Here is a 24457-nt window from a genome sequence, read left to right as displayed (position 1 = left end):
CCGCACTTGGGCATGCACATTGTTGTTTTCCCACACTCAAGGCACTTGACATGAGCTGTTCCGCCTGTTGAGGCCATTGATGTAGCCAAGCACATTTAAAACATAATTTTAAAAACCATCAGCCACTGACCTTAATTTGTATAATAATGATTAATAACAGCAGCAACCGATGATGTTTATGTCATGCATTAATCCAGAATTATATTGATTTCTAAATTACTCAGAGTCAGTAGGCTACGACTACACTCACAGGTGGGGCTTTGCCACATGCACCAAATTACATTTCTCCTCTACTGGTGGTGCAGAGAATAACTGACAGAATAAATAAAAAGTAAAATGCACATTCATCATTCTGAAATAGAAAGGATAATCCTGAAAACTAATCAGATTTATTTCCTGTATCAAATCAAACTATTGATGTGTTTGTATCAAATCCATATACTGTATAATAATAGGGCAATCTTTTTGTTTTTTAGCAGGCACCAGAATGTAATGTTAACATACTGAGCAAGTCTATGAGGTTTTGATTAAAAAGGAAGTGACATTTTCTCTACAGAGGCTCCACTGTGTGAGGTAGATTCAACCTGTGTATTCTTCCATTAAATCATTCCTAAAATGGCTCAAACGTACATGTGTTGAAGACTCTGGGTGTTCATTACTGCAGGTGTGGAAGGATCTTACTTTAAGTGAATCGGTGTGTTATGTTGTAGATTTGATCATCTTACTAGCCTTAAGTGCAAAGATTAAACTAAACCTGATAGGCATACAGTATTTGAATGACATTTCTATGTAGCCTAGATTTTACATCAGATGAGCTTCCAGGATGATTTTTTTCAGGTAGAAGGTCCACTTTTAGAGGTAGTCTATTAGTCTTGCCATATCTTAAGTTGAGAGAAGAATTTAATTTTCTATTCTCTCTCTGCTTGTTCCCCTCCAGAATCTCCAGAATACATCTACCATCCATTTATCATATCTGTATATGAAAGGATAAACTATTACTTATTGTATATCATTGACCATTGGGCTTTGGACTTGTTATCATTGGCCATTATACTAGGTAAATAAAAACATTCAGGAAATGTAACACTGATTCATATTTTTGTGTTTTGTGTGATCAGGCCTGCTCCTCCTGGGACTGTAAGAGCTGACGTTACTCCTGCAGCAGCTATAACCAACCACACAGCAACACCCAGCCAATAGCCAATTAACACGGTCTGCTCCCGTGATTTCATAGGGCCCTTGAAGCAGGGTGACAAGAGAGGTGCCAACAGCAGGCTTCACAGTAATTGTGATGAGAAGGGTACTGATTTGGGATGCTGCTAGTGTTTATGGTGCTGTTGATTATGAATGGCTTGAAAGATGAGTTCATCAGATGCTTTAGATGTGTGTGATGTTTTATTTATTTTTTCATAGAGAACAATAGTGCTGGGGAGGCAGAAGCAGAGAAAAAGATAGGGTGATTACTATTCACTCACCAATTATGTTTTTTGTATGGGTTCTATGGGGAAAAAATATCTTGAATGTATTCGTCTTCACTCAAAGATCATGATTGATTTCACACTTCACATTTCACATTTTTTTGCTTATTACAATTACATGCATTTATGTTAATTTACAATGCAAATTTACAGGCAAATAAATATAATAATGTGCTATGTTAATGGCATGTTTATGCCTTTACTTTAGCAATACAGGGTGAAAAAGTAAAGGCATAAACGCCTTTACTTTTTCACCCTGCATTGCTCAAATTATCCAATAGGGAGCAGCAACAGCTGTTAAGTGGGTTGGCATATAGACCACAAGCAAGATTTATACCGTCCTGTATTGACAAGCGTTCACAGTGACTCTGCATGCAATATTGCCGAGGCCATTACATACAACTGGATGACATAGCAAGAGTGTGACAACCATAGACTGGTGACAACACATACAATCTATTGCTGTGAAACACTATGTGACCTTTTCTTTAAATACACTGTGATGAGTACTTAGGAGGAGGCACTACTCAATCCCTACAGCTGACGACAATAAAAGAAAGAAAATCAATAGAAGTACATAAAATTGTGTAATTCACAAATTAAATTAAATAATTTTGATATGTTTAAATAAGAAAAACAGCTATGTTTTCTGGTTCAAACTCAGGTAAAGTTGAGTTCATGCACAGTGTGAGTCAATTCTTAAGGGTTGCATTAACTTGCTTGCAGTAGCAGTTAGGTCAACTTTGCCAAATGGGATAATACAACCAGCACCATGTAGCTGAGACAGCTGAGGCATAGGAAAGAATTTTCAATGTCAATTTACGAGATTTGTCTGTGACAACACAAAGCATCTCATTTCGCACATTTCTTGGCATCCACTGAAAATAGTTTCAGGGTTCAGAGGTTCATTTGGAGTTTGAAAAGTGGATTGTATTGTGACAGTGCAGGGTGGGGAGCACAGGGTTTTATCAGCAGTGTGGGAGGGTAATATTTAAAGATAGGGGGTGAAGGCAGCACAACCAAATCTCTGATAAAAGACTAGGATTAAGAGCTCAAATGGGAAGGATGTGCCAATACGGCTGTCTCTACACTGTCTCCATGGTAATGCCAATGTTTACCCAGCTATTAATATCAAACCACCACACATTGCCTAACAGACACAAGGGAAAGTGATGTGATACAGAGAGAGAAGGACAGTAAGTCAGAAGGGGTGAAAGAGACAAATATTGAGGAATGGGATGAGATTATGGAAGGGCAGCAAATGACAGAAGTAATAATTAGATTGAGCAAATTATTGTAGATGCAATGCATCCAATAAAGCTCTGCACACCAATAGAGGAACAGTGCGCTCTGTGTTGGAAACAAACACAGGTGGTGGGACATGAAAGATGAATGAAGGATGTAAAGTGGTGAAGTGGGGATTGTTCAGAGGGTGGAGGACACTGTCACAGTATATATGTGTCCAAATTATAGGTGAGAGATACCCAGCTATTTATTTCAGCATGTCTGGCATCATGGTGCCTCCTGAAATGCATTTCCATATTGATCTGTTCCTTTCAATGTTTTTATAGTTTTTTGTATGTTTTACTGCTTATTCACAATATTTATTTTTTCATTCATGTTTGGATTTATTATCACATCATATCATTGTTTAGGTTATAACCCCTTTTTGCTGTAATTATATTTCCCCTTTTCTCCCAGATATCAATAAAGTCTAATCCAATCTATTACACTTTATACAGTGATGAAACTGCCTAAAGATGCAAGATAGTGTTATTAGAGTTATAACACTGACATTAAGCTGTGATTGCTTGTCACTCAGCTTTACATTATATTTTTACTTTTAAAGCATTGTTTGATTTACCAAACCCTTACCATGCTACAAAGCGTTTTCCATTCACCATTAAATGCAATGAGAATATGTTCATTTTCCATTTAAAATAAAACACAATGAGGAGTGAAGAGCAGCTCAGCTTTTATTAGTAAAAATATAAATATCTAGGAAAAATATTTCAACATGATTGCACACATTTCAAATTAATTCAGAACAATAGGCATTCTTAACTAATACAGTATTTGTCCACATATCAACTAACAAGACAGATCACTTAATACACAGTGTGTTATTAGTTTTCCTAAGTCCTCCTAATTAGAGGTGTCAACTGGCACACACACACACACACACAAACACACATATGTACAGCTGCAGTGGGTGCTCACACCAGAGCATTCTGTACTATTCACAGATATTGTCAACGGCCTGTAGAGGCCTGGAAGTTGCATACCCAGACCCCTCACCTTCCCCTCTGACTCTCCCTCTTTCCTTTTGCATATCATTTTCCATCTGTCACTTTCTGTGTCATTCCATTCAATTCAATTTTATTTATAGTATCAAATCATAACAAGAGTTATCTCAGACACTTTACAGATAGAGTAGGTCTAGACCACACTCTATAATTTACAAAAACCCAACAATTCCAGTAATTCTCCCAAGAGCAAGCAATCCCCTCACCATCTATTACAGGTATAATCCATTAATCTGATCTCCAAGAACACTTTTGATTTACCCTACGAGGATATTTGCACTTTTCAATGCAAAATAAAGGCAACAAAAAGTTGTATGCAGCATTGTTAAGAAATAGTTGGGTCGCAGTGATTCCACTGAGAGATCGGTGATATGCTGAGGCCAGTTGGCCAGCACAGGCAGGGATCAGCCCATGGCACAGCTGAGAACACACACCCTGCCTCTTCATCACAATGCCTTCACCTAACCATTTCTAGTACCACTGACCACCAAATGCCAACAATGATTGGTGCTTGTCAAGAAACACAGATAGTGCTAAAAATTTACAGTTTTGGATGAATGTCATGAATAAATGAGATAAATCTATATATATCTTGTCATGCTCTTTCCTGAAACACATAGTTCAATGCATATTCGTTCCCAATTGTCACCCATCTTGTCTCTCCCTAACATCCCCTCTTTCTCTTTTGTTTTTCACCCTCTCTGTGCCTCTTGAGACATGGAGCGACCCAGGTCTCTGGGTGCTTTGAAGAACTCCATGAGGGTTGGCTTGACTGGGGGGAGGTCTCTTGTGATCTCGTCCACGGTCCTCTTACTGGGACAGACTCCGTCTGGGGTGGGGAAGGTATGCAGGTCCTCCTCGGTGTGTGGGGCTCCACGTCCAAGCCTGACGCCCAACTCTGCGGGGGTGAAGATTGGCAAGGGGAGGGTTTTTCTCTTTGGCAGCAGCTGGTGCTCCCTCACCCCTCTTTCCACAGTGCCCACTCTGAAGACACCAGAGGGGCAGATCTGTTTCAGAGGACGGGCCTGCCACTGCCGGGAAAGAGTCTCCCTACGAGAGTCGTCATTCATGTTCATTGTCTGCCTGAGGGCATCAGAGAAAAGTTGAAGTTAGAAACTGTGGGAGCACTCACTGTGATTTATCTACTTAATTAGACTGTAACTGCCCTCCAATATGCGAACAGTTCTTCAAGAATTGTCTAGTAGCTCTCAATCCATATCTGATGATGGTAAGGGAGATATTAAATTACAGCCAGAATGTTATTAGTAGAAATAGAAACTTTTTCCCCTCTCATTCAGGGGTGACACATACCACATTAAGGGGACCAGCAGAATGTTTTTTTGGTTGGTCTGTGAGCTCTCACCTGTCCTGAGGTTGAGTCTTCAGACTGACACTATGCCAGTCAGCGCTGTAGCTCTCCCTGTGAGCCTTGTTTTCCTCCCATAGGCTGCAGGTCAGCTCAGCTCCCACCACCACACCGTTACTCTTCTCCAGGACGGTATTGACTGGCATCATCTCTGCTGTAGGAAGATCTGTCTTGGCTTTATCGCCTCCACTGGGTCTTGTTGATCAGTCTTAAGGTCTGGTGTTGTGTCTGTGATTAGGCTGTTTGTTCAAGGGGACAGTGATGCTTCAGCTGGCTGTATCTCCTGTATCTCTCTTTGTGCTGTCTCTGTCTGGGCTCTGGTCTGTCCACGACTTTTATAGATGTTCTGTTGCTATTCCTGATCCATGTTGTCACCCTACAATCAGTGTGCAATGACATTTGACACCAAGTGCTCCGTGTCCCAGTTCCTGAGAACTGGAAGTCCAAACTCTGAGGAGGGGTTAAGGGTAATTGGGCTGAAAACCCCCTGATTCTCAAATTGTATGCCCAGTCTTCTCTGTAATCACTCAGCACTTTCCACTTCAGCTGGGATTGTGGTGTCAGAGTGGAAAGTATCATGGATATACTCTGCATGGAGATTATATAAACACAGACAGACAGACAGACAGACAGACAGACACAGGTTTAGTCTTTGGAGAGGAATCTTAATAAGGTTTTGGTCTTGATGTACACGAAGCAGCAAGTGACACCGCATTGATGTGGAAAGACAGCAATGATGCAGCTGTTTTCCATACACAAAGGATATTTCAGGCAGTAGGTTAAATATGTATGCATCAGAACCACAACACATCTGTCATTTGAAGATAAAAGGTGAAAATCTATAGAACTTTATGTGACTTGCTGACTTTAAAATCATAATACAGTTGAGAAAGAGTTTATACAACAGCTGTGCCTTGTGACAACATCCAACCCCCTCATTAAATGCCATTACAGTGCGCTGCTTCAGTACAAGTGAGAGCTCCTCCATCCCCAGTGATTCATTACCCCGGTGACAGAGCGCCACACAAGCCATAATCAACTCAGGTTACAGACTAAGAAACACACACACACACACACTAACCTCTGACAGTTGTCTGTTGGTGTGATGTTACTACCGGTCCCTGACTCTGACTCATTCATCCACATCAGGTACTGATATCATCAGATAACAGAGATCAGATATCACACACACAACATAAATGATCCTATTGATGAGATCAATCACACTGTCTTTAAATGTGTTTTTCATTAGTATCATATGTAGTTATGAAAAAAATATGCAATCTGCTATATCTGTGCCAAATTATGACATTAAATCTATAGCTGTCTATGAGTGCCATTCCTTTCCACTGACTATCCATGCCCTGTATATCTAATGTTACAGTTACAGTAAATGCTATTTTCCCTGTCTGTCACGTACAGCAATATTTCAATTTCTTGTGACTTCTCAGCAGGGTGACATTGCTTATTGGTTAGCGTCAGAGGTAAAAGAAGAGCACCGTAGGCATCCTTGGGGTCATTCCTTCAGTCATGTTATGACAACGTAGCAACAATGAAATACCACTTTAGAAACCTAGTAAGTTACAATGCAAGGTCCTTCAGTGTTGAGATTATCTTTTTAGAGTCGACATGACACAGAGCAATAATAGACTGTAAAAAAGAGGAGACCGTACACAGAGTATTAGTAATAATTTGAGAATTCACCTGCTAAAACAGCAAAAGGGCATCAGATAGCTGTCACCTCCTTGCTGCTTTTGGGTGAGTCATGCTATGCTAATGAAGCCAGGGGTGTGAATGGTGTGTAAAGGTGAACAGTGATAAGGTGAGCCATGTCACAGTGATTGTCACTGTCACAGTCATCCCTTCACCAGCAGCAGGCCACACCTGGCCAAGACGAGCTCTGTGTTGCATAACAGCGCTGCCACAGCTGCTGGGAAGTGACATTTAAATGAGCTGTCACAGAGAAAGAGACAGGGAGTCGGAAGGAGGGAGGGGGAGGAGAAGGGCAATTGCAGGATAAAGCCCGGCCTGTCAGAAGGTGGTAGAAAAGGCAAAATGTTGCAAGTTTGAGTAACAGAAGAAGACTGAATCTGACCCGACACACAGTGCTTGGTTAGCAGCAAAAAAGTATCAGAGGGAAAGTGGACTTTTCATCGATTCCTGCATACCATCTTCAACTTGACTCGTGCTTCATACTGGCACCACAGAGTCAAGTGTTACCAGCTATTAAAGTGTGTGTATGTGTCAGCAGGCTGGTGCTGTGTTCAAACATGTGCCCTCAAAAGAGTGTCTTACATAACAGCAACAACAACAAGCAGCTGACCACCAACAGTCCTTTTTCACCATCCATCTGGCAACCCGGTCTGGCCTCAGGGATGGTCAGACGCCATACAGGCAGCACAAGGCCAGGATTTAAGGTAGGGCTGTGGATCAGAGTGTAAGCCAGCCATGGGTACACACAGCTGACATGCACCGTGAGGGCACAGTAACAGACTGAAGAAGACCCTTGTGTTCCATTTCAAAAGGAATGTTGCTCTCGTGCCACAGTTTCCATGGAATCACTGCTTAATACTCACTTGACACACAATCCTATTTCAGTTTTGGATTTGCCGATAGTCATGCAAACTCTTTTCTATTCTTCTTTGTGTACGTTTTTAGTAAATGGAAACTCATATCACTTCACATGAGGCAGCCCCAGAGAAGTTATCCTACCACGTGACACTGTACAGGCTTTAGGCTGGAACTTTATTTCATCATAAACTGGACACAAGAACACATACACAAACATCTATATTAGACTAGAAACCTTTCACATTTTAGGTATTGAATTGCTGAAGGGGAAAAAAACACCCTCATGCATTACCTAAAAGTCACCTCAGTGACATACACCACAAAACCAAATTAAATGGTTCAGCATACTGTCCTGTATTTCTATCTGTTATTTTCCCAAATGTTTGAAACCAAATGCAGACTATGAGTTAAAAGTATCAATTATGCAAACACACATTTTTGTGAAACTGTAAGAAAAATCTGATTACTGGGCTATTTATTCTGTGTTGTTACCAATCATGTGATGGAATGCGTGTTGATAATCATAGGACAAAACATAAAGAGGCTCTGCTCAAAGGAACATCGCTACCCTGAAGGTTCACAACAGCTGAACAATCAACAGGCTAAGAACTTGATAAAACTCTGTGGTAGACAGAAAAAAAAGATACAGACATTTAATACCACTGTAACATTTACCAGAACATTTGAAAAAGCCCTTTTAGATTTTGACTAGTGAAAATAAAATAAGACTCAAGCTGTGCAGTTGTGGGAGAGAAAAAAAAATCGTTCAGCCTAAAGCGTCCAAGAAGCAGCAACACACTTGAAGGTAAGAGTTATGCATTTCTATCACCCATGTCTCCAGGGTTGATGACTACTGCCCCCTGCCATGTATTTATTATTATTGCAGCCAGTAGATCTTAAGATCTGTCACTTAAGTTTCCATCATCTCCTCCGCTCTCGTCATCATCTTCTTCTTCATTGCCTTTTCCGTTCATGGCCTCTACCCTGGCCAGCAGCAACGGCAGGTTTATGGCAAGGCCCGACTCCTCCTCGTCAGAATCATCCTTTGGAGGATAGAAGCTCCTTGCCTTTTCCAGAAAATCTTCAGCTATATCTAGATACAGGAGACGATCCTATGAAGAGGTAAAGAAAGGGAAAAAGTGGTTGAAGCAGCGAAACTGAACGTGATTATTGTCAGAACATGGGTGCTAAAGGGGTTAGTGTCTTTTACTAGTTTATGTCAATTTATATCGTCCAGAGGCTGTGATCTGAACCTCCGGAAGAATCTTGATTCATTTATCTTTTGACCAATTCAAAATGATAAGACAAGCCTCTGTTGAATGATACCCAATACCTTCTCTGCAACTGTGAGAGATTTTTTCATCCTGAGTTCATGCCCCTAGCCTTAGAGACACAGGTAACAGGAGCTAAATGGATTTTTGGATACTGAAGTTGCAGTTAGACCAATTTAACAAGACAGCTGCAAGGGGTTGAGGAAAAGTACCCTTCGTTATGGCCTGGAGCACAGGGACGGAGTAAACACGCCCTCATTTTGGGTTAGGTCTTGATTAGGATGAGTGATAGGTCTCACACCACCCAAGGGTGCTTTTTTAACCTTAACTTCTAGGTCACAGGAATGGCATTTTCACTTGAGGGATCAGTATGAGTTCAAAGTTCACCAGGATTAGTAGATATCTCTCTGGTGGTGGCTCTCTGCTGCTGAAGATGGAAGTCTCACTGTGGAGCGTATTAAGCATGGCACGTGCTGCGGGGGCATTACGCATACGGTCATATGAGGCTCCAGCAGACACCGTCAGCAGCGAGTCGGCCTCCGCAGTGAAACCTAGAGAAGAAGGCAAACCATGTCCCGTTACTCTGTATGCAGAAGTGTAAATCTGTCCCACATCTCATCTGTTCAGCGTTACCTAAGTTCTCCATGACTGTCTTCCATTTGTCTCTGACCTCTCGACGGGTATCTCTCATGGCATCGATGCCAATACTTAGTCGGCGATAGCCCTGAACGAGAAAAGGACAAAGCTGTAAAAACAATTTCTTTCAGCCTGCTGAATTTCTTTCATAGGAGAGGCTCTTCCGGTCTACTCTCTTGTAATTAGATCATTTCACCATTGTCCTGCTGCACCATGGCTGGTTTGAATGACAGACCATAATACTTTTATACAGCTTAAGATGATTTGTCATTCATGTTTTCTGTCTGTTGCACTTTTTTGACTCTTTTGCATCTTCTGTAGTTACATTTCAGACCTTTTTTGTCAACTGGAGTTCTTTTTTCACTGATGTTTCTTTTTTCCAACTTCAGGTTACCATGATTGGATAAAGCCTCAAGACTCTAATCTGTGTCAAGAAAATCTTTCCTCACATACCGTGGATCCCATGCGGGTCTTGTTCCTGGCCTGCAGCAGGCCGTATAGGACCCGGTCATCATCTCTCTCCGAGTGGCTGGGGTCTCCTGGCTCACTCCACAGGTTGGTCTCCTCATCACGACGCTTCTGGACTTCACGGTTAAAATACTCCAATGGATCCTGACTGTTAGCCAACACACACAAGCATTAAATACACTTTCATACAGTGGATGTACATACATAATCAAAGGTGACACATGATAATTACAGTACATACTGACACTATAAAATACATTTTTGGTGCATTGTTCGGTTATGTGTAAATGATGATTTTTGTGTTAGAGTGGTTGGTGGTCTTCTTACGGTATTAAAGGCTGCTTTTCCTCATCTTCGTCATCGTCGTCACCACTATCACAGCAGCAGCAGCAGAGCTTCTTAAAGGCTGAACCCATCTAGAGTCAGTGGGTAGCAGGTGTTCACAATGGTTGATAATCCAGACGGAAATCGGACTTCAGTTCTTTGAAAGGTAGAACAACTTCCTTGGTTCTTCAAGCAATAGTAAAGCTGATTCCAGTGGTGAGTCTGGTCTGATATGTACGAACTCAGCTGGTTTGCTTTTAATTTCACAATGCTTCTGTGCTGTAGATGCTCTCTCCTTAGAGAGGAGACCTTATTCACAGCCTATGTATCAAAAAAGATTTGGCAAAGTAAGAAAAGGCACCTGTCATAACATGTGGTCCACTAGAATGAATCTTAATGATCTGGTTTCACTCTCAGAGGAAGAGCATCTGGTAAAAATAAAAGAAAATCAGGTTAAAAAACAAGTCACTGATCCTCAAACTCTACCTAATTTTCAGCTTCCCATTTATAGGGCCCAGTCAGGGCTCCACATCCAGATCATGAGCCAGAGCCTGTCCGGGTAGAGATGCTCAGGCAGATGGCAGCCCAAGGACTGGTGCTTCTCATCAGCCTTACGAAGGGGACAAAGAGCACAGTGAGGCGCTCCCTCTCTCATCGATTTAAAAAAAAAAACACACATTCACACACCCACAGCCTCAGAAGACAGTCACAACATAATCATGTGAGCTGCTCCAGCCCTTGTCCTTAGCATTTGGTTTTGCCCTGAGGACAACACATCTCCTTTTCAACAGTAGGTCTGATTACACACTCTATATCCAATTTACCACAGTTGTATTAAGGATTATTTAAGTTCATTGCATCACTAAGATCACTTAACCATGAATCTGTATACATGTGGATTACTTTGAATTTCTGAAGATTTCTGATATTACAAAAGTCTTTCAAAGAAAAAGCAGAAGTCTGGTTAAGCATTGTGAACGCTGCAACAGGCTGACACACATGTGACATAGGCTCATGTCACATGGTATTATTGTTCATGACATAACCCCCCCCAGGATCCAATATGAAAATATAGGGGTAGAAACTACCATGATATAAGAATCATTCAGTATCACATTAGGGGGAAGGTAAAATAATCAATATCATTATGTAGGTCATACAAGATATACATACATACATACATACATACATACATACATACATACATACATACGTACTGTATACAAAAACGATATACAGAGTATGAAATGGATAAAGCAAGAGGTTTATATTAAGAACTGGTTTTGACTGCAAGTTAAATGAGGCATGGGAGCTGGAACAGTTGAGTTTATATATTTTATTAGACATAAGACACTGGTTAAGACTCAAAAACGGTCGGTCAGTATAGAGTATGTGATGGCTTCAAATTAAGATGTTTGATGAATGGTCTATAGACACATTTAAAGTATTATAAAAAAGCTATCAAAGAAAACAAGTACTCTAAGCAAGCGTCATACGGATACAGTATAACTTTGCTGAACGTATTAGTCATTGATTCAACAGTATAAAATAAATGTAAAGCAAAAGAAAAGGTGGACATGTAATGTGACTATGTTAAAGGCACCAAAATGTTGATATCATTAATGGCGTTCTCTCAGTACAGTACTGAATGTAGCTAAAACCAATACCCTGAAATCTCTAGCCACTTGTTTGACTTTATAAAAAGGAATAACTTCAGACTGTGAACGCAGCATTCACAAATAACCTGGGCTTACAAAGTAAAAATGCCTCAAGGCTGTGTGGCCATGATGCGAGTGTGATATGGTGAATGACCACATTACACTCACATCATTTTACACTAATATGCCGTTTCAACGTATGAACATTTCAATAAAGTTGTTTCATGCCTTATATCTCAAGATTGAAAAGCACAAGGAAGAACAAGTCACTCTCTTTGGTTCAACTCCACAGTAGTTTGAACCAATGACCAGACCTCAGTCTTTTTAGTTTTCATTACATATGCATTGTTAAATCATGATTTATCTGGAGATACAGACTTTGAAACAAAACTAGAACTCAGCAAGCTATAAGTGACATTTCTAACTGATTAAAAACATCATGCTCGATGATGTAGGAAATTATAGAAAAACATCATTCAGTGCCACATCTCAGGCCCTGAGGGAAGCCAGGACCAAAGTCAATGGAAATCCGTACAGTAATAACTTTTGAAGACAAATAATGAGTCAGCTCTTTTACCATAAGGCCACTAGAGGTTATTGGCACCAAAATTAGCTTTAGTTAGTATACAGCAGCCCAATTTATGAACATTATCACCATCATCTTCATTTGTCTTAATGGGCTTGACAATACATTTGCAACACATCACCTCTTCTGACTGACTGGTCTGATTTTCTGGCTAATCCCGACGTGCAAAACAAAAGCAGTATTAAAAACCCTCAGTAACAGTTGATTAAATGTTAGCCAATTTTTGCACCCTGGGATAGAAAATGTTGTCAAACCACAGTAGGAGGCTTTCACTATGTGGATCAGTGGTGTCTCCCTCTAGTGGTGATTAGACTACAGGTGACATCTTTCCCCCATCTATTACAGTGTAGAAAAGGAGAATAAACTGTGTGGAAATAGCTTTTACCCATTTAAATTAAGTGTTTGTTGAAAATATGGCTGTGAAGTGTGTTTTTTTTTTAAGGGCAGGTGCACCAGAGAAACACATTTAAGATGGTACAGTGAAAATATACACACAAAATAATTAAAACAAAAGCAGCAAGTCGACGTGTGCAGTAAGATAAGGCTCAGAGGGACAGCTGCTTCATGCCATTGCACCAGTTCTTTTGTTACAAGTGAAACAGATGCCCAAACGGTGAGATTCACTGGGATCCTCATACAGGTTTACTTGTTTCAGTAATGTCCACCCTGCCACAAGACGACTTAGCAGATTCAGGAAGCACAGTACTCATTGCACGGCGATGGACACAGCAAAACAATTACAGGTCCACAATAAAAATATGTATGTGATCACGCTTAAAAAACAACGTTGAAGTTTAAAGGATGAGGAGGAACATTGTCTTTGAAATCTGAAAAACTCCTCTTCTCTTGTGACTGAAGTGTGGTTACGTCTCACATCTCCTATGCTTACAAGTGCAGTGTTCTCAGTCAGGGTAGCACATCCCTTCAGCTGAGGGTACTGCTAAAGCACATTTTTGGGGTCCACCAACAGAAAAGAATAGTGACATCTCTCAGCCAAAGTTAGATGTCTCTCCTGTTTTATGTGTGTTGGTGGGAGCGGAATGAGGGCCGCAGATCAGCGATACGTTGCCGTAAATGGGACATGAATTCAAACATGGTGGCGGCCAGACTCTGGTGGATGAGGTAGCGGGGCAGTCGGCCCTGATGAGACACAAACACTGACTGTTAATGCTGTGCTTCTTACACATAACTTTTCTGCACACCTGAAATATATTTATGCATTTCTTTCATCTTTTTCCATGCTAACGGCATGGATCTTCTGATGGCGGTCTGTTGGTCCACCACATAGAAATATCTCAACAACTATGTTGATATATTGCTATGACATTATGTACAGACATCCATGGTCCCCAGAGATGTTTCATCTAGCGCCATCGTCACGTCAAAATTTCAATTTGTTCTGTAACATTCCCATCAGCTGCTCAGCAGCTTAAAACTCTTTGTCTCAGTGTGTTCTGCAATTCAAATGTTCATCCTTGTTATTTATACGTTAATAGATTCTAGTATAATTACTGACTGAGTCATGTTTAAAAACCTCTTTTTGCTCAGTTCTCATTCTATTTTTCTGCATCCTGTCACTATTTGCTGCTGCAGCACCCCTTTTCTAATTACAGAAAATTTGACTTTTACCAAATCTTCAAGGCAATGATGATCCCATCTTGCCTCGAATGACATAAAATGGCAGATTAACTGAGGCGCGTATCTTCTCACCTTCAAGTCTGTGTTGAGGACCCAGATGAAGGTGCAGACGGACGGGTTGCTGCTGGATTTGAGCACCACAAATCCTCCGGGACCGTTCTCGCCCCTGAGGCCAACAATAAACAAGGTAGGAGAGAAGACAGAGAAGTTTAAGAAATTAAACTAACACAACTGCACTTTTGTCAAATCGACACAATGTTCATAATCTCACCTGACATAGCGACCGCTTGAAGGTTTGCCATCGTGGTCAGTTGCCATGCCAGCAGACAGGTAGCAGTCTCGTTTGCGTTCCACCCGCCGAACATTAACAAAGTCCCTAAAGGAAAAAAAAATCCATCGGTCTGTCAATTTACTTTATTTCGGAGCTGCAGTCTGCATGAAAATGAGATGACCGAAAATAAACCGCCCCATATTGAAGCTTGCTGTATGCTGTGCTGATGTACCTCGCAGACACAACTCCCCCCGCTGCTCCAGAGGCCACATCATATGATACTAGTGTGTTGTCGTCAACCCTCTGAAGGATCTGAGGAGAAGGCAGACAGCACTGTAAAGACTGTGGCACAACACAATGAAAAATATTCAGAAACATGAGTAAAAATACATCAAAGTTGTCACCTGGCAGGCGGAAACGGTTCTATTCCACTGTACCATCTTTTCTGGTTGCAGAATTACCTCCTGATACACAAGCTCAGCAGGACACTGCATAAAGGCCTGAACAAAAACAACAATAGACAAACATTACAAAATGCCTCTTTTAAAACTTGTCTTAGAATTGGATTCCCCCGTAACACTTTTATTTCATGTCACTTTTTATCACAGTACAGTCACAAGGCCTTAGCCTTTCAAAGTTAACTAGCTAATAAAGAGAAAGACTGTATTTATGCTCATCGTAGTTTCTATGAACATTTTTAGAATCAACACACTGCTGATGCCTGCTGTTCTAGAAAAGGAGAAAAAAAAACATGACAACACACAGGTCATTTAATTTAACACAGCATAAGTGTGTCTAAAAGTAAAATGAATCAGAGGCGGTTATGACCAGGCCTTGTTTATCATTTAGGGGATTATCATTAGCATTTCAAATAACCTTCAGTTATTTAGCATCCTGTAAATAGCAGGTTTCCTTTGACTATCTCTCTGGGAAATTACCCCTGCTGAAGGAACTCCTTTGCAACGTGACTTCAGTTGCTCTGAAGCTAGTAGAATAGCACCAGGAAGTCTCTTTAACATCTGATTTATAGTTTTTTACGATCGCTATGACAATTTTTTCAATACTTTTAACAACTTTCCTAAACTCTTAACGCACCAACACACCTACAACACACAATTGGCAAAACAGTTAATTTCATGCTCAAAATCACACATTGTAAACTAAACTCCAAAACTAATTTTCAAAATACAATAATACACTAACACAATGTACTATGTCTACCAAAACAATGCAAACATGTCTCAAAAAACACTAACACATGTTCTCTTCCAACAGGAACATTTAGTCAATCATAGCACAATATCATACAAAACACTAACATCCCATGGAATTACAGAAACTGCATTATTTTATATGTGTCAGTCAGGTCTGCCCTTATACAACAGACAATGGTGATTGTATTGATCATAGATTGTGTTTTGCACTGCAGTTTCTCTTGAAGCCTCTATACATTTTTGTTTTGTTGGGTTTGGTAAATGCATGCATATTTTGTTTTAATGATTTTTTTTTTTTTTTGGGCTTTTCCGCCTTTATTTGACAGGACAGTTAGGTGACAAAGGGGAGAGAGAGGGGGAAGACATGCAGGAAATTGTCACAAGTCGGATTTGAACTCTGGACCTCTGCGTTGAGGCAGAAACCTCCAAGTATATGTGCGCCTGCTCTACCACTGAACCAACCCAGCCACCATTTTGTTTCTTTTGCTGCAGAGATTCAATACAAAAAATGAATGACCCATCTCAGAGAAGCTTTATAGAATGTACGGTTTATGAAAAAAAAGGAGACAGAATTGTCCTGGTATTCCTCTTCCTCTCCCTTATGAAGGCATTTTTCTTATTTTCTGTGTTCATCTACAGTATATTGTTCAAATAGGTCCTCTTTTACTGTACTACCATATGATCATGCGATTGAAAGAACCTCAACACCTGATTGTGTTTCCTAGAAGGGAATCAGCTGTGATCGATCTATTTGCATAACTTCAATCAGCTGTTTCTCAGTAAATGCATGTATAAAATGCAAGGGATATATTTGTGTTTCAATTTACAATATAAACAGCTGTTCACTTTGACTTTAGCCTATAAGTTAGGTTTAGAGCATGTTATCTGTTCTGACATACAGTGTGAAAGCATTTGTAAGTTCGGCAATAAAAATCCATTGTTTTGGTCTTGGTGGAGCTTGTGTGTAAAAGAAGTTCAAGCATTTTAAATTTGTGTTAACTGTATGCATTTTGTGTCAAAGCAACAAGAAATGTGTTAATTGTATAGCCTACACAGACAGATGTTGTGCTAACTGTGTTAAGAGTTTAGGAAATTTGTTAAAAGTATTGAAAAAAAGTGTCATAGCGATCGTAAAAAACTGTAAAACCACATTAGTCTCGATTATTTCATAACAGTGACCTCTAGAGGTTGTTCAAATACATACATGCCCATCAGCTGCAAAGTGTACTTAATTCAGTTATGGCAGAGTGTTTAAAGGTACCATGGCATGAAAATTTAACTTTATAAGGTTTTTTAACATTAATATGAGTTCCCCCAGCCTGCCTATGGTCCCCCAGTGGCTTGAAATGGCAATAGGTGTAAACTGAGCCCTGGGTATGTTGCTCTGCCTTTGAGAAAATGAAAGCTCAGATGGGCCGATCTGGAATATTCCCTATATGATGTCATAAGGGGAAAGGTTACCTCCCCTTTCTCTGCTTTGCCCGCCCAAAGAATATGGCCTGCCCATGAGAAAGAGAGAGACATCATGGCTTGCAAATGAGCGAAGCATGGCAGTTGGTCAAGGCCACACCACCACCCTCCACCTTGCCCCCCCCCCTCCTCCTCAATAGCATTTAAAGCTACAGACAGAAATGGCACGTCCTGAGGAAAGCTCATTGTGGGACTAGCTCTAGTGGCTGTAATTCTGCACAAAGGCTGAATTTCGGGTAAGAGACTTCAGATACAGTATTAGGGGAATATAAAGCATCCAAAGAGCACCATGTCATAGGACCTTTAAAAGGATTGTGAAGGCTGCACTGATACAGCCTGACCTACTCTTTACAGTTACAATAATGTAGTACAGAATCAGTCCTAAACATAGAATGTCAATGAATAAATATGGCATTACACATAGATATGTTTTATATCTATGTGTAATGCCATATTCAGTCTCATTTTTATATCTATAGCATTAAACAGCTTGAAAAAACACTGTTGATAATAGTTTACAAATGTACAATGTAAAATGGCTAAAAAAAAAAAAAAAAAAAAAAAAAAAAGTATTATTGGTCTAAATATGCGTCATTCGGATCACTACATGTGTCTTGGTGAGACACTGTTTCACAATGAATCCACAGAGTGCTGCTGTACCTTCAGAATGAAAGTCTTTCCATGGAAGGGAATCTCCAGAGTGTAGACACAGTCTCCCATGTCCTGGAATGAAACTAAATACTGTTAGTAGGATGATTATTTCTCTTTCGTTTCAATGTATCTAAGGAAAACAAAAGTAAAAAACTATTTACCTTTCTGGTGGTAAAATATAGATGGCCTTTTTTTTATTGAAAATTTCAGATAAGAACTACAAATAAACTGAAACCATTCGTGCAGTGAATGTGGAACGAGTAGGGTTTTCGATTAGAGTTTGAAATTTGGATCTGGGTCCAAGTTGCTAAATGATGTTGTTTCACTGAGTTCAGAGTCTCACTGAATCTGCTTCTCTTATTAGCAAAGAACTGTGCACAAAATATTGAATTAACTACATAGCAAATATGTGACCCATCTAAGCAGTAAGTTATAGTTTTAGTACTCTGAATGCCCATCTTGGACTTTTATTTCTCTCTCTCAATCAAGCTACTTAACTGGATCGATATTGAACAAACAGTACAGCCCGACCAGTACTGGATTGTCAAAGCTGATGCCGATATTGAGAATTTTAAAAAATCTGATAAAAGATGTATCAGCCAATAGTAATTTTTTTTAACTTTAAACACATAACCCAAGGAAACTAGGGACTAACTCAGGACACCATTACTCCACCAATGAATAATAATCTGAATGTCGAGGACAGCCCCTTTAAAGAATTATGACCAAGATACATACTGAGCATTTTACAGTATAAAATCAACGTGTCAGTGCTCTGTGGTGGACAAACTATGCAATAGTGAAAGACCTCAAGACCTTTGGCATTTCCGTACAGCAATTTTTTGTTACTCATCGACCGACATACACATACACACCAATATCTGCAATATGCTAATATTGGCAGATATATTGGTCCAACTCTAATACACAAATTCAATACAAAATTCTGATTAATTAAATTGCAATCATGGCACCCGTATAGCTCTGTTGGTAGAGCGGGCGCCCATATTTAGAGGTTTACTGCTCGATGCAGCGGGCCCGGGTTTGACTCCGACCTGCGGCCTTTGCTACATGTCATTCCCCCTCTCTCACCCCTTTCATTTCTTCAGCTGTCCTGTCAATAAAAGGCCTAAAAATGCCCAAATAATAATCTTAGAAAAACGTTTTGGTGCTTGAACCCACTTTGGGAATCTGACAATTTGTCTACACTGGCCACATAGCCAAAGCAACACGTCACCAGGGCAGCTTCAGTCCTCTGTCAGTCCCTCAGATGCATTTTAGCACTCTAGTTATGCATGTGACCGCAACCAAAGGGGAAGAGAAGGCACTTCTTTATTGGATAGATCAAATATGTTTAAGGTAAATCATTCACTCACATTATTTTTTTTCATACTTCCAGTTTTCCTCCTGGGCTAAGATCTGCTCTACCACAGACATGGCCTCACGACCCTGTCTGACATACTCCTTCTCCTGGAACAAGAGTGAGGAGAGGAAAGAAAATCATCAGCCATGATCAGATGAGGAGTATAGAGACTCCTCAGACTGACGCAGGTACCTGTGTAGTGACAGCTTTGCGTCCAAGACCCTCCTCATCCAGATCCTCTTCAGATCCTGCAGACACGAGTTCAGAGCCAAAATTCAAATTGTGGCTCAAACACAGGACATAATAAACCCACTAAGGCTGATTAAACAAGGACCAATCACAACAGAGGAGCAGACATCACCTGCGACGGATTCAGGTGGAGAGTAAAACTGTCCGTCTGAAACAGCGCGGGGGTAGATCATGGGGGCTCGTTCACAGGCTGCGTTCACCGCTGCCAGGTAGGCTGATGTCAAAGAAGAAACATAGTTAGAAAAGGAGAAACAGATTTTGGTGGAGTCGTGTTCAAAGTCAGAAATCTCTCTCTCACCTCTCTCATCGTCGGCCTCCTGAGGGAGCACCTTGAAGTCAAGGAACCAGGTCTCCAGCCAGGCCACCACAAACGAAGTGATGGGTATCACATAGCCAAAGGCATTCTGGGAAAGGAGCTGTGTAGAGATAGAAACCATGTCATCCTGAAGTTGCGGGGTATCAAACAAAAATAGAAGTACTAGTATGAGAAGTGGTTGTATTTTATGGTGTTACTTCCATTGTTGAATATAAAAAAAAAAGGAAAGTGAGCTGTAAAAATGTTCCTCTGTGCTGCATAAAACAATCAAATCATAAAAACTCTTATCAGCTCATTGTCCGGTCAGGCAGCAGATTTACTGGCATAAATGCAGAAGTGAAAAGGTCTCTGTGGTTTTGACTGATATGCACCAAACACACATATACACAACTGTTAAAAATGTAGCAGAGGCAGGAGGGGGACACTCACACTAGATACGATGACCTTAACAACGAGGAAGACGCTGGTCACTAGAGTGGTAACCTGTGGAGGAAGTGGACGATGGTGTTTTAATTCACATCCAGATCTGCTAATAAGAGATTTTACATGATTTCATTAGTGTGTGCTTCACTGTGCCTTAGCTCACTTACTGCAATGACCCACCAATGCTTCAACCGAAAAGCAGCGTAACCCACTTGGAGACACAGGAAACGAAACACGGCAAGCAGCTGAGACAAGGAGGAAGGAAGGAAAAGAAAAAAAAAAAAAAAAATGACCTCAGCATTTCAAATTATGTGGTTCAGGCATGTTGACTTATGTTAACATTTCCTCCTCTTGTGTCAATAAAGGTCGTGATGAACCTTGACAGCACATTCACATACTACAATACAATATCCGCCTGGTCGACAAATTAAATAAATAAAATAACATACTTGAACATGAGGATCTATCTGCTCATTGAGAGGTCAAAGCTTTCCAAACATGATCAGGATTACACACTTACACACAATGCCATCTTTCTACATAGAAATTAAAGTGCTCATATTATGCTTTTTGGCTTTTTCCATTTCCTTTATTGTGTTATATATCTTTTTTTGTGCATGTTATAGGTTTACAAAGTGAAAAAGCCCAAAGTCCACCCCAAAGGGACTTACCATCTCCCAGAGAAAACACTGTTCACAAACTGCTCCAAAACAGCTCTATCAGCAGCAATGTGCAACAAAAATATGGTGTTTTTTGAAAATTAAACCATGTAAACCTATTCTCATATAATGTCTAAATACAATTATGAACCTGAAAATGAGCATAATATGAGCACTTTAAATGATATGTTCTCAGAGTTGGATTGACCCACTTACAAAGATGTCAAAGAAGGAAGATCTGTAGTCATAAAGGACGACCTCATTGTTTAAGCTGTCCCAGATTGAGCTGGAGATCTGCAGGAGAACAGAGCAGTGTCCAATCAGTCTTAACCCGTCACTGCTGTGGCAGACAGGACAAAACCCATGTCTCTAAAAACATCACGCCCAAAATAAACACTCACATTCAGCTCAATAATCCACAGGAGGGAGATGAAGAGCAGATCGAATGTCACGAAGAGACAGAAGGTGCGGCGGACGTCAGAGATGGCCCTGCGCTCTGCGGGTGGCAACAGGTACGGGGAAGGGAGGGACAGCGATGTAGAGTAGGAAGCGTTCAGGGAGGCAATGGCAGGGAGGCTGCCCCCGAGCTCCCCATAGTCTCCACCCGGCATTCCTGCTGTGAAACAGGAAACTCCCCCCCCCTGTAAAAAGGGAGATAAAGTCATTCTGTATTAACCAAAAAATTGAAAGAATGTGCATAAAAAGGGCTATAAATCACACACCGTTGCCCAATATGGTTGTGAAAAACCCTTTAAAGCTGTGCATAAAAAGCAGTTTATACTGAGTCCAATGTGTGCTACAGTAGCACCTAAACAATGAAACGTGTCACAATTTTCGTTAAGGACGGCTCATAATACTCAGAACATTTATATTCTAAAGATTAAGATCCTGTACATAAGTTTTCATCTGTCTTGTCTTCATCAGGGCAACATCTAAAATAAAATGTTTGGTGAATAAACTTAGAGATGAGTTATACCACGTTTTTATTTTTGATAGACTTGCTTTTACTAGTCTGCACCTTGTGTGTGTGTGTGTGTCTGTGTGTTTGCAAAAAAAGAAAGAAAACAGCAGAGAAAAAAATCCTTCTTCCTTCACTACTATCGCTGCTCTGTGTGCAGTCTCATGACTTTATTCAGCATTTTATCAGGTTTAAGATCCAACAATACACATGATCCATTTACTCTATTTTGATGCTGATTTATAACATATATTTTTTGACAATGTGAAACTAATTTTCTATGTTTGTTGCTACATTATCTATCCACAAACCATAATGTGGTTAAAGATAAACAGCTTAAGGTATCATTGTTAGCCTCTTTACATAAAGAACCACAGTCCAACAGTCCTCTACCAATGTTACATTAAAGAAAATATTTATCCATTGAAGATGTTGCCATAAAAACAATCAACTCCATGACACTGAGACTACAATCTGAATCTGGACTACACAGAATATTTTGTATCCTTTGTGTAGATACTATTTGTGCTGCTGTATGTTTAAATACAGGATTTGATCGTGGGGGAATTGTTGGGTCTCTGTAAACTATAGAGTGTGGTCTAGACTATACCTATTCCATCTGGAAAGTTTCCTGAGATCATTTCTGTTAGGATTTGACACTATAAATACAATTGAATTGAATTAAAACGCACATTTAACTGTCAGTGTGTTTTAGTGTTGGAGCATTTATTGAAGTTTGCCTGCACTTTGGCATCAGATTGTTGGCAGAATAATTGCTTGTAACAGGAAGACAGTCTGTTCTGTTTGACCATTAGAACAAATGGCCAAACATTTTGATAACCCAGTGAATCACTATCAGCCAATGCAGAGTGAGTTTCAATTGTCTCATGAACGAGCTATTTCTAGACAATAAACTTAATGTTGACAAGCATCATAAGACATCCCCGGTTTATCTACTTATCTAGAAAGACTACAGTCCTCCGCCTTTGGACATGACATCTTTAAATCGTCAGGTTAAGTTGTGTTTTTGCGTTTTCAGACCTCAGTAACTTACTACCCCCGCCCCTCACTTCTGCTAAAAAACAAACAACTTGTCTGGCTGTACTTCTGTATGTCAGGCAAGCTAACAAGCTAACGTTAACTTACCCCTGTCGACCACCGTTACCAGTAAAACAAGACAGACAAAAAATAATCACCAGTATCGTTGGTGCAATTTTATAGATAACTCTTGTAAACAAACGGAGTGATCAAGCGAAGAGAAGAGGCTATGTTGGCGACCACGGTTAGCTTCATGTTAACGTTACACCATGAAGAAACATGTCACAAACACATCACGTTTCAAGTGAACAGCTACAGAAAGTAAGGCTATGAAGCAAGGAAATAAAGTCAACATAACCCCGCATACAACTATTTCATAAAAACCCAAATTTAAAGCATTAAACTAACTAAACTTACTTGATTTACCGCATCATCATTGCCTGTCTTCCGGACCGGGGCTGACCTTTCAAAGATTAAATATAACCGCAAGATGGTTTTTCTTCTTCTTCTTTGAGGTTCCACCGCAGTTGGCATCCACAATGTTGCATTAATGCCACCTTCAGGTTTTACTCTCCCTCAGTGTCCATTCCTCTCAAAGCGTCTTTTCATTCCAGTCACTCTTTAAAAAAACTACGTACTGTCTGATTTTAGCGATTACTGTAATTGAATTGAAGGTTACAATGAATGCATTTATAATCACGAGCTGCCCTCTGGTGGACAGAGCGCATGACTAGCTACATAACGCCGACTGTCAGTTTTATTTTGAATGTTTAACCGGAGGTATCGTCATTTTAAAGCCGAACTGCCGTTGCAAGATGTATCAGTGTCTCAAATCAACACGGCAAAAATCACGGGACGCTACCGCCTCGGTTGTACCAGAGACGGTTTAGTTCTCTTATGTTAATAAATCCATGTTTAGAATAGAATCTTTGGTCATACCGGCAAGGAAAAAAAAAAAAAAAGACAAGAGAAAAAACTCAATTGTACTTCCTGTTTCGTTAGAATATAGAATATGCTATTAATAAAAGCTTTGAAACTATTTTTTAGCAATATGTATTACACCTACAGTGTATTACACACATAGTACATGTCACCTGTGCACTACAAAATGTTTAAATCCATAAAAAACAAAATTGTAAAAATTATCATTGGCCTGCTTAGAGTTATTTAACAGCTATTTTTGGAACTTTTTTAAACAGCACAAACATTAATAGGGGTTTATTAATTTAGCAGAATACAATAGTGACATTTATTAGACCTCATAGGCCTAACTAATAAGTATAACTAAATGTGAGTTTACCTTCCTCTGTAGCCCGACATCTATAAAAAAAAAAATACCATACATGTGGGTTATTAACTACTTTCTTGTGACAGTGCATATGAAAGGCCTTTTTCTCTTGGTTTGCATGATAATGAAATTAAAGAAAAGTGTGATAAATCCATACAACAAATCTAATCTTTTCTATATTTTATTTTATGGTGATCATTTTTTAGTATGTTAAATAAACAGTTTGGTTTTCGCAGTACTAATTAAGCCAGTATA

At 40.0% G+C, this 24457-nt stretch overlaps 3 protein-coding genes across 4 annotated transcripts; all 3 read right to left on the bottom strand.

Annotated features, from left to right (window-relative positions):
* Positions 1–3436: 3436 nt before the first annotated feature.
* On the bottom strand, positions 3437–5479 carry tcap (titin-cap (telethonin)). Its single transcript, XM_028598878.1, has 2 exons — positions 5148–5479; positions 3437–4867 (listed from the first exon to the last, which is right to left on the bottom strand). The coding sequence occupies exons 1-2, from the start codon at positions 5297–5299 to the stop codon at positions 4477–4479; spliced, it is 543 nt and encodes a 180-aa protein (XP_028454679.1). The 5' UTR covers positions 5300–5479; the 3' UTR covers positions 3437–4476.
* A 2395-nt stretch (positions 5480–7874) lies between these two features.
* Positions 7875–11083, bottom strand: LOC114569068 (melanoregulin). 2 transcript variants are annotated; one of them, XM_028598876.1, is made up of 6 exons: positions 10907–11083; positions 10424–10741; positions 10082–10244; positions 9626–9716; positions 9380–9543; positions 7875–8833 (listed from the first exon to the last, which is right to left on the bottom strand). In XM_028598876.1, the coding sequence occupies exons 2-6, from the start codon at positions 10510–10512 to the stop codon at positions 8618–8620; spliced, it is 723 nt and encodes a 240-aa protein (XP_028454677.1). In that variant the 5' UTR covers positions 10513–10741; positions 10907–11083; the 3' UTR covers positions 7875–8617. The 2 variants fall into 2 exon arrangements, with proteins under 2 accessions (XP_028454677.1, XP_028454676.1); XM_028598875.1 differs by having other exon boundaries at positions 10424–11083.
* A 653-nt stretch (positions 11084–11736) lies between these two features.
* On the bottom strand, positions 11737–23815 carry stard3 (StAR related lipid transfer domain containing 3). Its single transcript, XM_028598880.1, is given in 15 exon segments — positions 11737–13804; positions 14375–14468; positions 14574–14678; positions 14806–14885; positions 14978–15073; positions 17918–17991; positions 19285–19378; positions 19464–19519; positions 19633–19734; positions 19819–19936; positions 20266–20319; positions 20427–20504; positions 21135–21212; positions 21320–21559; positions 23332–23815. Coding segments are annotated over 15 exon segments (1509 nt in total). The 5' UTR covers positions 23449–23815; the 3' UTR covers positions 11737–13681.
* Between the last annotated feature and the right edge of the window lie 642 nt (positions 23816–24457).

The sequence above is a fragment of the Perca flavescens genome, chromosome 15 (assembly GCF_004354835.1).
Source record: "Perca flavescens isolate YP-PL-M2 chromosome 15, PFLA_1.0, whole genome shotgun sequence".
Classification (NCBI taxonomy): Eukaryota; Metazoa; Chordata; class Actinopteri; order Perciformes; family Percidae; genus Perca; species Perca flavescens.
The sequence above is the reverse complement of the archived record's forward strand: the minus strand, read 5'-3'. Positions and strand labels throughout refer to the sequence as shown.

What these genes read in the sequence shown, in the direction of transcription:
- tcap (XM_028598878.1), bottom strand. Translation starts at nt 5,299, where the DNA reads ATGATGCCAGTCAATACCGTCCTGGAGAAGAGTAACGGTGTGGTGGTG. An exon ending in AAGACTCAACCTCAGGACAG is followed by an intron (nt 4,868 to 5,147) that starts GTGAGAGCTCAC and finishes TGATGCCCTCAG; the next exon opens with GCAGACAATGAACATGAATG.
- LOC114569068 (XM_028598875.1), bottom strand. Translation starts at nt 10,512, where the DNA reads ATGGGTTCAGCCTTTAAGAAGCTCTGCTGCTGCTGCTGTGATAGTGGT. An exon ending in GACAGTCATGGAGAACTTAG is followed by an intron (nt 9,544 to 9,625) that starts GTAACGCTGAAC and finishes CTTCTTCTCTAG; the next exon opens with GTTTCACTGCGGAGGCCGAC. An exon ending in AGAGATATCTACTAATCCTG is followed by an intron (nt 8,834 to 9,379) that starts GTGAACTTTGAA and finishes ACCTCTTCATAG; the next exon opens with GATCGTCTCCTGTATCTAGA.